Raw genomic sequence first — 13,491 nt, forward strand, 5'->3', positions numbered from 1 at the left:
TGTATGGACATTAAAGATCCCAAGACACTTAAGTGGAGACTTGCCCCAACATCCTTGGCCAAAATTTCTCCTTCCACACTTCTGTGCAGCAAGGTACATATATGATTATTCCTACTCTCAATTCCAATGCAGTGAATTAGAGTGGTGCCAAAAGTGTTTTGGCTTGCGAAGGGCTTTGCAATCCTTTTGTATGCTTTAGGTGCTATGTAAACAAAGTAAAATACTACATGTGAAATAAACAATGTTAGTACAACTTCTGAGCATTGACTGCAGCAATATCTAAAGCCCACATTAGGGTTGAGGTAACAAGAAAAAACCTATTTTAAGAGTCTGCATGCATATCTGGAAACTGGACAGCAAGGTTCGAACCTGTGTAACTTGGATGACTTTACACACTGATAGCTTAACACCACAAAGCAATTATTTTTTTAAAAATGAGAGTTGCTATTTTTTCTTTGCTGTTTGATCTTCTAGTTACTGTCTGACAAGTCCATAACCTAGTTTTCTCCCTGCCCCTGTTGACAGTGAGAAAACAGAACTCCTATACCACTAGTCCAGTACCACATCATTTCCATTCCAGTAATACTCTACTCCCCACCCTGTCAGAATGTTGATCAGAGAGGCACTGTGCAATCAGATCAGCAATCTGGGAGCAGCACACTTTGCACTTCCACATCACCAAAAGGAATGGCAGGTGGCAGAAAAATATTAAACATTGCCATGATGCAAGGGAAATTGAGAGGTCATGGTTTAGGAAAAAAGCATGATTCTGAGGGGTAAAAATCCTACCTAAAATATGGCCAACACTGGTTTAAGTGTGAATAAGAAATTGTACAATTTTTTGCCAACTTTTTGGATTACTAAAAAGACAAATCTACTAAATTGTATATTTGACACTTTTCCTGGTCTCACCTCTAAACTGGTGTTAGGCAACCCATACAACACACAACTTTGGGATTAAACCAAGGACAACTCTTGTCAGCAGATCTAGTCCTTTTCATTGGACACCATATAGAATAAGGTAGAATACAATATTAGAATGTCTAACAAGGTCTGTAATAGATTTGCTGGAGTAAAAGTAAGGATATGTTTGAAACCATGCTCTGAAGCTGATTTCCAACACACACAATTGAAAAATGGTTTAATTCACAACTACTACATTTTAACTAGTATACTGTATGCGTTCAAATCTCACCTATGCAGGGGATAGAATTTAGATTGTTTTCTTTTGAATCATCCTATCCGGGAGCAGGAGTCTGAGTGTCTCACTATGTCATTGAGACAGGAAAAGGAAATCAGCTCTCTAAGCCTATAGGAGTCTTATGAGTTTTGGGGATCTCAGGACATCTGCAGATGCCTGGTTGCTTCCCAGACTGATGGAAGCAGACCAGACAACTGGGTCCTATATTTTGAAATGGACATCCTGGAAGATAAAATCAACTTAGCTTCCTAGCTAAGCCACACGTTCATTAAATGTGACTACCACATAAATTGAAATGCTTACTTATAGAGAACAGATAGTTATATTTATTTACAATTCTGGGAGAGAAAGACGACAGCAGAAGCCACTTTTACCTAAATTATTCATCATTTAGATTTAAGAAATAATCTTCATAAGTCCATACAATAGACATCTCTGATAAATGCTCAGCCAACACAACTGAGCAAAGTTAAAAATGGAAAAATGTATCTAACGCCTTTCTATGTTTTTTAGTCTTCCTCAGAAAGGACTATTTATTCCTTACCTATAAGGCTGTACTTTACTTCCTTCCACTCCAGATTCCAGTGCTTTGTTCACTACTGCTTCATTTTCTTCTCGATAAACTGAACAAGTGCAGTAGACAATGGCTTGTGCTTTATTAACTATAAACATGCAGCAAAACATTTTTCTTGTTTACCATTTTTGGAATAAGGAAAGCAGTTTAAAATTCAAAAATATACAATATTTTAAAACATACTTCTGTTTCAATTGTTACTAAAGTCATTGGAAAGTTATCAAATGAATAGTGAACAACATGCAGAAATATTCAATGATCAGATCATAGACGATATTAAATCATCCTTTCCATCTCTCTCCCCCCATGCAAGTTAGTACATTTCTAGTAATCTGTCCAATGTATTTTAAAAACCCACATGTGCCCACCTAAATAATTTCTCTCCAGTGCTTTTTTATTTAAATGTATTTCAAATATTTGCAGATTTAGGCACAAATCCAGGCCTGTGTGAGCTGTGCTCATGCTGCTAAGAACAGAAGGGTGATGGGGAAATGGGATAGATCGAAGAGGGCATTACAGTAAAACCTCAGAGTTATGAACACTTTGAGAATGGAGGTTGTTCGTAACTCTGACATGTTGGTAACTCTGAACAAAATGTTATGGCTGTTCTCTCAAAAATTTACAACTGAAAATTGACTTAATACATCTTTGAAACTTTACTATGCAGAAGAAAAATGCTGCTTTTAACCATCTTAATTTAAATAAAACAAGCACAGAAACAGTTTCCTTACCTTGTCAAAAAAAAGTTTACCCTTTCCATTTTTTTAGTAGTTTATATTTAACACAGCACTGTACTTACTGTACAGTATTTGCTTTTTTTGGGAGGGGAGGCTCTGCTGTCTGATTGGTTCCAAATGAGGTGTGTGGCTGACCAGTCAGTTGGTAACTCTGGTGATAATAACTCTGGGGTTCTATTGTAATCCACTTTTTTACAGCCTTCCCAATCTTGGGGCCATGACTAAGCCTCCAGGCAAGTTCCCAACATAATGACTGTAGCTTCAAAGCTGTTACACTATGGGCTTGCTATCAGCAGCCCCTAAAGGCTATTCTGGGGAACACTAGAGCATAGGGATCCCCTGTTCATGCCTCTTGCCACGGGGACAAGAGAGGGGTGGCAGTGCACGTAGTGCTAGAATGACCCTATGCCACTTTGAGAAATCCCTGGCTGTCTAGGGAAATCTTTGTCAATGGTCATCTTTCTGCTGCCAGATTAGTACAAAGCAGCTGGAGCAGGTACCAGGATTTGGGCCTTAGTTCTTCCTTAGCCACCACACTGGACAAACTGCACATACTTAGTTCTTCTAAGTTGTTCCACATGAATCTCTCTCCACACTCTTTGTTTCTCTTCTCTGAACATCCAGTTCATGTTTCTGGGCATTATAGATCCCATGAACTGAAGTCTCTTCCAGGTGCTGTTGCACCAGAGCAACAAACAGAAACAGACATGTAATGTCTTGGCACGTATACCACAAAAACCATGGCTGCTGTATCACACTTCAAATGCATTATTAATGTGTGGTTAATTATTACTGTTTATTATTTGTACTATCACAGCACCTAGGAGTCCTATGCCCAGGCTACATTTACAGTTTAGGTGGACATAGCTACAGTGCTCAGGGGTGTGAAAAAAGCTACACTCCAGAGCACCATTGCTATGCTGACCTAACCCCTGGTGCAAACACAGTTAGATCGATGGAAGAATAATTCCATCGACTTAGCGACCATCAAATGGGGAGGTGGTGTTCCTATATCAACAGAAAAACTCCTTCCATCCTCATAGGCTGCATCTAACACTATAGGGTTATGCTGGCATAGTCACGGCCCTGTAGCTATGCTGCTATAATCCCTGTAGCATAGGCCCTAGTTATGGGCACGGACCCACTGTGCCATGCACAGTATGAATAAAGAACAAAAACATGGTTCCTGCCCTGAAGTTCATCCCTAGGGTTCTTTCTGCTTCCCGAGACTTTCCCTCCAACTAAATAATGTTTTGGATATTTTTCCTTAGTTTGAATATTTCCATATCCTTAGGGTCTACAGTGCCCTCTTTACTCTGTGCATGCAGTAATAGCCTGATCCTGCAAACACGTCTACATGCATGTAACTTGCCTCACATGACTAGTCTCACTGTACTTAAAAAGTTATTTCCATGCCTAAGTATCTACAGGATTGCCACACTACTGTGGGGAAGCCGTAAACTGCTACCCTTCCAAAGTCACCCATGTACAACATATGCTTCTGGTTACCAACTTATGAGCTTTTTTTAGTTGCTCTTGATTCTTTGGTCCAGATCCTCAAAGGTATTTGAGCCACCTAAGTCACACTGATTTCAATGGGAGTTAGATGCCTAAATACTTCTCAAGATCTGGGACTTTGTCCACAAACTTCATTTTTATTTTCTACTTTGGTTATTACAAGTAACATTTTCAAAAGCATTTAAGTCCCACTGAAAGTCAAAGGGAATTAAGTGCTTTTGAAAATTTTACCCTATAATTATATATCACTTTACCACTGCAGCTGGTAACAGGGAAAGAATCCTAATCTTACTGGCTGCGGGCCGATGGACATACTGGCTGCCGCTTCCAGCAGCTACCATTGGCCTGCAGCAGCGAACCGTGGCCAGTGGGAGCTGCAATCGGCCGGACCTGTGGACGGGGCAGGTAAACAAACCGGCCCGGCCTGCCAGGGGCTTTCCCTACAGAAGCGGCGACCCCAGTTTGAGAAACACTGATTTAAAGTAAGAAATGCCTATTTTTTTTTTATACATTGCATCAAATTATGGTCACATTTTTGCAAACTTGAGAGAAAACAGACTTACATCGCATTGCATGCATTAACTCCTGACATTGCCTCTCAGCAAGAATATGGAGTTTATTTTCAGCTACAGATCCTTGAGAAAGGTCTCTCAGCAATCCTGCATCTGAATGTAAAGTTATTAAAACAACAATAGTCAAATTCATTTTTACATTTAAAACTCATGTCCATATTTTATAATCCATTTGTTTTCACTGAAAATTCTCTATTAACAGACCTGATTACTGTTGATGTAGTGAAAATAGATCACATGAACTGCAAAGTGCAAGGATGCGTATATGATTACTTTCTCCCTCCTATTTATTCAGTTTATATTTAAAACATTACTACCTATGTTATTTCTCAGTATTTAAAGAAGATTTTGTACAATAAATCCACTTAAATCACTTAAGTCCATAAGGGGATATGGTTAATTGAAAATGAAATGCTTGACAGTATCTTAAATCTTGAAACAAGTGTTTTATTTGTGACATATTTCTTATGTGAAATAGACAACATACAGTGAACGCTCAATTAGAATAATGCTCAACTTCATAAATCTATTTAATTAACTTGAAACTATTCTTAGAGATTTCTAACTGGTCTCTGAATCCTGTAGTGTCATCAAGAGCATTACCACAATGCTTGTTTCCTTCTTGGACATCTTGAATTTTCAAATGCAAATCAGATCTAAGCAAAAATCTTTTTGTTTGTTTGGCTTCTCTGGTTAAATGTCTCTCTCAGTATATATCAAGTCCTGCAAAACACCGAGCACACCCTTAACTCCCACTGAAAAGGGATCTTGAGCCACAAAGATTGGCCCTGAACCAAAAAGTCTGAAAAAATAATGAAATTCTTTAATCACAGTTAAGCATCACCACATTTTGTTTTGTCAAAAATGTAGTGACATATTGTGACATACACATTGTGAAAAGTAAAAAATTTAAAATAAATTGAAACAAAATCCAAACCCACAGACAAAAATTAGGGTATATTTAAATCTGAAATTGCTCCCTGTCTGAAGTAATAACCTCAGCTAAATAAACTGAAGGTTGAAGGTTTCATATCCCACAAAATGGTTATTATCAAGCTAACAGAAAGCACTCTCTTATACTGAAATGTGTCTACATCCCTTCTAGGCTTCTTTTCTATTCCTCCTCATCCCATAAGCAAGTTTTAACCCTCACTTCTACTAGGAGATATTTAATATTAGATTTTATTAATTTTGACTCTTTAGTTCCCTGTCTCCTTTCAATAAGTATTAGTCATCAATGAGCTAGTAATTCCCCACTGACTGGGGAATATGAAGAACTCTCCTACTGGAAGGAAGAATCAGAGGAGAAAGGACCTCGCTGGTTGTGAAGTGCAGATGAGAGAAGACATGGTTTGAAAAATGTCAGCAACTTCATCTGTCAGCAGCACTTCACATATTATACTAAGTTTTTAGCCTTTATTTTTGTCACAACCTAAATGTTAAAAGTTAGGTACTTCATGTAATCTGTCAGAATAAGGTCCAGATTTAAATATTAGCTGATTCCATCTGATGAGTAATATGAAGTACCTCAAAAAACCCAGATTCTGTTTAAACACAGTATTGTTCAATTAGGTTTTCCTTTATTTCTCATAGCCTTTTTTTTATTAGGATGGGCATGTAATTAATAGTTTCCTGTTTCATTTAAAAGTTGGTTTTTTTCCCTTTTGCTGGTTTGTAATAGGAAAAAAAATTCAGCAAATTTGCCAACAAATGCATTTTTCAGGACACTGAAACTATTTGCAAATTCAAGTCAAATTCGGCAAATAGTTTCTGCCAAAAAAATTTTTAAAAAAATATCAGAACATTTTGTTTCAACATTTTCAAATTAAACGTTTTGACATTTCATTTAGAAAATGTCATTATGACATTCCAAACGTTCAACCTAAACAAAGTTTAGGTTTTGAGTTTCGGGGGGGGGGGGGGAGAATCAGTTTCAGTTTGAAACTAAACTAATTTTTTTTTTGGTTTGGCCCTTGAATCAAAAAATCAATTATTCATTCAGCCCTTCTGCTGATCTCAAAAGTTGTAAACCGCCTTTTAACAACTATTTTTATTCTAGCCAATTTTGATATAATAAACAAAAATGAATTCTCCACCTGATGTCATAAGTGCAGTACCAGCTGGATTCTTAAGAAAATACATTGATTTTTCATGTCCATGTCCTCAATAAATAGGGATAAGATTTTGTCAAAGCACAATCACAGTAAAAAATAGGTAATTTCCTGCTATGGTCATAGAATCACAGAAATGTAGGGCTGGAAGGGACCTTGAGAAGTCATCAAGTCCAGCACCCTGAGCTGTGGCAGGACCAAGTAAACCTAGACCACTTCTGACAGGTGTTTGTCCAACTTGTTTTTAAAAGCTTCCAATGATGGGGACCCCATAATCTCTCTTGAAAGCCTATTCCAGAGCTTAACTACTTTATACTGTAGTTAGAAAGGTTTTCCTAATATCTAACCTAAATCTCTCTTGATATAGAGTAAACCCATTACTTCTTGTCCTATCTTTAGTGGATGGCAACCTTGTGGACACTGCTGCTGCATAGTCACAGTTCATTAGTTTGTTTTGATCTAGTCCTCTTTGAAACCAGATTAGATCAAAGCAAACAAACTGTTAATCACTGCTCAAATTATATGGGGATTGGGGGGGGGGCTGCCCTTCCATTCTGACTCCCCCCCACCGCACAGACAGTGCAGAGCTCCTAGGAGAGGCAGGGCTGGGTCTCTGCCCTCTTTATCCCCCAGGTTCCCTGCAGTGACAGCTTTCATTCTCTGCCTTCTTTCCCCCTTGCAGATTTCTGGGACCTCTAAATCCCAGTCCCTTGTACCCTCAACTTGCCTGATCCTCAACCCTTCTCTTTCACCAGCTTTGCCAATCCACCTCTCCCTTCTCTCTCCCCAGCCTATGCTGGAGAAGGAATGGTCAGGATGGGCCAAGCAACTGGGCGCTGCCCTTCATTTTCTGATTGGATGAAGGACCTTCTCTACAGTGGGATGTCAGAGCCTAGGATCTGCCAGTGAAGGGCTAAGCCAGGGCAGCAGGCGAGGGAGTAAGGGATCAGGGGAGCTAGGGAAAGAGAGCAGAGAACAGGAGCTGTCACCACAGGGTATTGGGGGAGGGGGCAAAGACAGCCCTGCCCCCTTCTAGGAGCTCCGCACTGGGGAGAGGGGGCTCTGTGGGGTGGGGAGACTCAGAGTGGAAGTTGGAGACATAAGGCTAGGGGTGGCAGATGGGGTTTTAGATGCAGCAGTGAAGCTAGGTTGGGTGGGTGCAGAAGTCTGGAGGAGGGACAGGGAGGCAAGGGCAAAAGGCAGACAGGAGTGTAGGGGCGATGGGGAGGAGGAGTATGCAGCTGATCAAAGACAACTAATGAACTGTTCATGTGGACCCTGCCGCCCTGCATCAACAGTTTGCTTTGATCTAGTCCCCTTTCAAAGAGGACTAAATCAAAACAAACTGGGTCCATATAAATGTCAAAATTCACAGTTCTGTGACAGTGGTGACCACAGTAACAGACTGATATCCCTATTATTAGAAAAATAAGGGGAATGAGTATATTATTGACCCCGAAGTGAAAATTGTGTCACATGCTGTACATATATTATTGTAAAACAACAAGATTGATACTGAAACAAAATCAGGATATTAAAAGTAATTATGTTTCATAATGTCTAATTATGTTTCAGGAAAAAGATCTTGGTAGGGTGACCAGACAGCAAATGTGAAAAATCAGGATGGAGGTGGGGGGTAATAGGAGCCTATATAAGAAAAAGATCCAAAAATTGGGACTGTCCCTATAAAATCGGGACATCTGGTCACCCTAGATCTTGGAGTCATCGTGGATAGTTCTCTGAAGACGTCCACACAGTGTGCAGCGGCAGTCAAAAATGCAAACAGGATGTTAGGAATCATTTAAAAAGGGATAGAGAATAAGACAGAGAATATCTTATTACTCTTATATAAATCCATGGTACACCCACATCTTGAATACTACGTACAAATGTGGTCTCCTCATTTCAAAAAAGATATACTGCATTAGAAAAGATTCAGAGAAGGGCAACAAAAATGATTAGGGGTTGGAACTGGACCCATATGAGGAGAGATTAAAAAGGCTAGGACTTTTCAGCTTGGAAAAGAGGAGTCTAAGGTGGGATATGATAGAGGTATATAAAATCATGAGTGATGTGGAGAAAGTGAATAAGGAGAAGTTATTTACTTGTTCCCATAATATAAGAACTAGGGGCCACCAAATGAAATTAATGGTCAGAAGGTTTAAAACAAATAAAAGGAAGTTCTTCACACAGTGCACAGTCAACCTGTGAAACTCCTTGCCTGAGGAGGTTGTGAAGGCTAGGACTATAACAGGGTTTAAGAGAGAACTAGATAAATTCATGGAGGTTAAGTCCATTAATGGCTATTAGCCAGGATGGGTAAGGAAAGGTGTCCCTAGCCTCTGTTTGTCAGAGAGTGGAGATGGATGGCAGGAGAGAGATCACTTGATCATTACCTGTTAGGTTCACTTCCTCTGGGGCACCTGGCACTGGCCACTGTCGGCAGACAGGATACTGGGCTGGATGGACCTTTGGTCTGACCCAGTATGGCCATTCTTATGTTCTTATAATTAGGGATAAAACTTTGACCCAACATAAAAACATCTTAAATATATAGCTTAGGAGAATATCATACCGCTATAGAGTAGCTGTTCTACCTAATTTATCAAAGTACTAAATATACTAGGAGACATTTTAGAGGTGTTTATTTGGCCAGTGTGAAGCACAGCTAAGATAACACAGCTGTTGGAAACTGACTCTCTGCAATTCATGGCTAAACTTGAACTCTAATTATCCAAAATTAAGTGATGGTGCCAAAATTAGATTTGTCTGAAATTCCACTATTCAAAAATTCCACAATTCCTAATTTTCAGATTTCTCCCCCTACCTCTTCCAGTAACCAGCATTCATCTGTCTTTGCAATTTGCGCAACCATCCCATTGTATTTATATGATATTTTGCTATTATACATGTAGGATTATTCAAAGTAGTATTCATAGGATCTATATTTTTGTTAGCTGAAATAAAAAAAAAAGAGAATTTGAATAATACTATTATTCATATCATTGTGGCACCCGCGGCCTCCAGTGAAGCAATGGGACCCTTGTCTTAGGCATCAAACAAACAAAAAAACCTGTCCCTGCCACAGAGCGCTAACAAGTTAACCAATTGTGTTTTCATTTTCTTTAAGTTTAATTATACTGTAGTATCAAAATTACCTTCATGTTCATTTAGAATAAATTCTATTGGATTACTAACACCCAATCCTGAGCACCGAGGTAGCAGCAGAATAACTTTAGCCTTTTGCAGTCTTTGATCTGTTGGGTCAATCTCAGTAAAATCCTCATGTAGTAGCTCAATATCTGAGAAACAAGGAAACACTGAAAGCTTAATATGAAAGCAATCCAGTAAAATTTTAATCTAATAAAGCAGAAAGCCCACTGGCATTATGCTAATTTCACCTAAAACAGTTTGTGTCTACCATTAAAATATGAATACTTATAATTAAAATGCAGTTACTTATCAGTTACTAGATTTTTCATATTGTATTATCTCTACGAGGCCTGGATGGGCCCCCTGGAGGAAACAGTGTCATATAATTTAAGGCCAGAATAAACCACCAGCTCATCTAGTCTGACTGCCTTCCTCCTACAGGCCACAAATACTACCCAGCAACTGAAATTAGACCAAGGATTTACAGGTCTCAGGAGACTAAAGTATTATGTTTAACTTTAGGCAGAGAGTAGGACAGACTGAGAGACACCAATGGCCAAGGCCCCTGCAATGGCAGGGACTTGATTAATTCAGGTATACCCTGGCAAGCAACCCAGGATACAGAGGAAGGGGAAAACACCCTAAGGTCACTACCAACATGACCTAGAGATGGACAGAGAGAGAGAGTGGGAGAGAAAAGGAGGAAGGAGGGAATTGGAAGAAGGGACAGAGGGATATAGATGGGGAGGCAGGCAGGGAGAGAGAGTGGAGCAAAGGATAGAATCAGGACAAAGGGAGGGAGAAAGGTGAAAGAGAATGGAAAGTCTCTCCTCATGTTGCCTGCTTTGATTGCAGAGCATATCAGGTGCAGCTGAACTCAGAAGCAGTAGCAGATTGCAAAGACACTAACTACAGGCAGTACATCACATTGCAGCAAAGCTTTCAAGTGATCTAGGGGTAATGTTACTGGACTCTAAAAGGAAAGTCCTATCCCTCTTCTCCCTCAAGAAGGATGCTGTGAAATGAGGCTTTGAGGGTACAAACTGGGAATTTTCTGTACAATTTTCTGTACAGTTCTCTCTCTCGCTACACAAAAAAGACTCACTACTTATTTGCCAAATAAAATACTTGATAAATTGGTGGACAGTGGGATTTACTAGACTTGTCACTTAATTTCAGTTGCAGCAACAGAATTTTTCATGGAATTATGACAGAACATGGGAACCTCTAACTGACTTAACTCCTCAAAAAAATAAAATAAAATGCAAATATGTACCTAACCCTGCCCTGATGGTGCATGAATGAGAACACTGACAGACATTTTTAAATATCTGAAGGATTTTTTTAAAATACATATTGTCCCAGAAACATTTTAAAAACATTTTTGCTCAAATAAAGAGTAAGCTTTAAAATGTGGGATCTGGATCTGGAAATAACTCTTATTAAATAAATGCTTAACACATACTTCCACATTCCATGCGTGTGAACAGCTCCTTCAGTTCAACTTCCTTTGCCTGCGATTTTACGCCACATACACAAACTTTGGATGTGCTCTGATTTGACAACACTGACATGTGGGCAGCAGTCAACCGTGAACCCATATGAGCTACTATGATGTCACCATCCATGTTCAATAAGGCCTTCACAGAATGTACAGCAAGGCTGCGAGATTTATCCTAAAAGATAATACATGATGCCAGTTAAATAATTAAACATGGCTAATTAATAACTGGTAGATTTAGTTTGTTGAATTTTAGCTTCAGATTAATTTGGTTACTCCAAGTACTGTACTCTTTCCAACTAGACAAATGAGTTCAGTTCCTCTTACCAATGAGTGGGGAAAGAAAAACAAATCTTTATGAAGTCTGGATGGCTTAGATTTAAATACTAAAATACAAACCTCACTGATTCTAAATTTAAAAAATTATAGATTATCATTCCAACTCCAACACACACAAAAAGATTGAGCTGTCAATGGGCACAGAAGAACAGGAGAAACAGATAGGTATGTCTGTCATTCCTGGCAAGGGGGAACTCAATAACCATTTCAAATGCCTGAAGTCAGGCTACATCAAGTCTACAATGTCAAAGAAAAATGCAAGGATGTTCACATGGCTGTCTTACACAGTTCTAGGGGGGAAATTCTCTCTCAGTCAAATGGTAGAGCTATGGAGTAAACCTTGATTGAAAGGGAACATAAGCTCTTGGCAACAAAGCTTCGTTGTACAGATCTGAACCCAAAGAGACTGCAAAACCCCACAACACCTCCAAAAAAAATGGATTATCTCAAAATTAGAGGTTGGTGGGCAAAGATGTATACCCTCATCAAGATCAACCATTACCTCTTCCAACTTGAGGTTGGGGCATACCTCTTTTACTGTGGAAAAGGACCTTTTTATTGATATGTCCCTGGAGGCAAATGGAACTTTGTTTTCTGATGACTATGGGAAATAGTACTGTTCAGCCAATATGCCTCTTTTATCAATGATCTGGGATGATATTAGAATCCTCTTTCAACCTTGATTATCAGTGCAATGTCCACTAAGCTTCCCCTTTCATAGGTGAATCCTCACATCACTACAGTATACTGATGGCCTAGTATAGATAAAGCTAGAACGAACACAGGTAGAGAACATGTTGCAAGTCTTGTGCTGAATTTGACTGCGACAAACAATTTTAAATAAACCTATACAGTAGCTTTGCAGGAGGTGAAGAAGAGTTTCATTGCCTCCATCATAGCATCTGCAAAGTTTTAATGAGCAGATCTGTTCTGGATGTTGAACAACTTGGTTAATCTGCATCATATCAATAACAAAGATGAGGTTTTCCCAGTAGGAGTTATTTTACTGATAAAATCATTTAGAATAGGATCATGCTATTGGATACTGTTGTAAGAGGATCATGTGTCAGGGGACTCAGATTGTTACTAGAGTTGAACACTAGTATCTCCTTTAGACAGGGTAGTCTTATTCTGTAGCTATCTTATTTAATATGCATATGGGGCCTTTACAAATATGGGGCCAAGATTTTCAAAACTGACTAGTGAGCAGCCCTTTCAAGGTTCTCAAGCTGTGCATTCAAAGTCACTCATCACTTTTGAAAATCTTGACTACAGGTCATGTTGTCTTCAGTACTAAGGCCTTAGGTGCTGTGGAGAGCAAGGAAAAAGTCCCCCACATTCATCTGGTCATGTGGACTTTTATAAAGTGCTTATTGCTATTTCAAACAAAAATGGTAATTTAGTGTAGGAACAGGATAGCAGCAGAGCTGTTGTATAGGGGCCTCACACCACCTTTGTATTATGGTGGGGATCTCTGCATCAGCTTTGAATAGGCTGGCATGGAGGTGATGCTGAGGGCAAGCCAGGGGAAAAGCCACTGGAGTTTCTCAAGCTTCAGTGGCTAGGAACCCCTATGCATACAGCATGGAGGGAGAGTGGCCACTATTTCAGCCTAGGGATGGAACTGCAGTAGAGATGTCATAAACATTAAGATGCCATTATTTATCAACTAGAGAATTTGTTGCTATGGAGTCATATTTGCAGTTGAGAATGGTAATACTTTCACTATAAAAAGAAATGTATCTGTTATATCTAGTGTAATCCTTCTGCCAGATGGAATCAGAA

At 39.2% G+C, this 13,491-nt stretch overlaps 1 protein-coding gene across 2 annotated transcripts in view; it reads right to left on the reverse strand.

Moving 5' to 3' along the window:
- NSUN7 (NOP2/Sun RNA methyltransferase family member 7) overlaps positions 1-13,491 on the reverse strand; it is a 54,969-nt gene that overhangs the window by 9,201 nt on the left and 32,277 nt on the right. For both annotated transcript variants that reach the window (XM_039542453.1, XM_039542451.1), the window contains exons 7-10: positions 11,332-11,542; positions 9,872-10,015; positions 4,594-4,695; positions 1,746-1,863 (exon numbers count right to left, since the gene is read on the reverse strand). In XM_039542453.1, coding sequence (XP_039398387.1) covers positions 1,746-1,863; positions 4,594-4,695; positions 9,872-10,015; positions 11,332-11,542 — 575 coding nt within the window. The remainder of the gene's footprint in view (positions 1-1,745; positions 1,864-4,593; positions 4,696-9,871; positions 10,016-11,331; positions 11,543-13,491) is intronic.

This window comes from Mauremys reevesii, linkage group 5 (genome assembly GCF_016161935.1).
Source record: "Mauremys reevesii isolate NIE-2019 linkage group 5, ASM1616193v1, whole genome shotgun sequence".
NCBI classification, from domain to species: domain Eukaryota; kingdom Metazoa; phylum Chordata; order Testudines; family Geoemydidae; genus Mauremys; species Mauremys reevesii.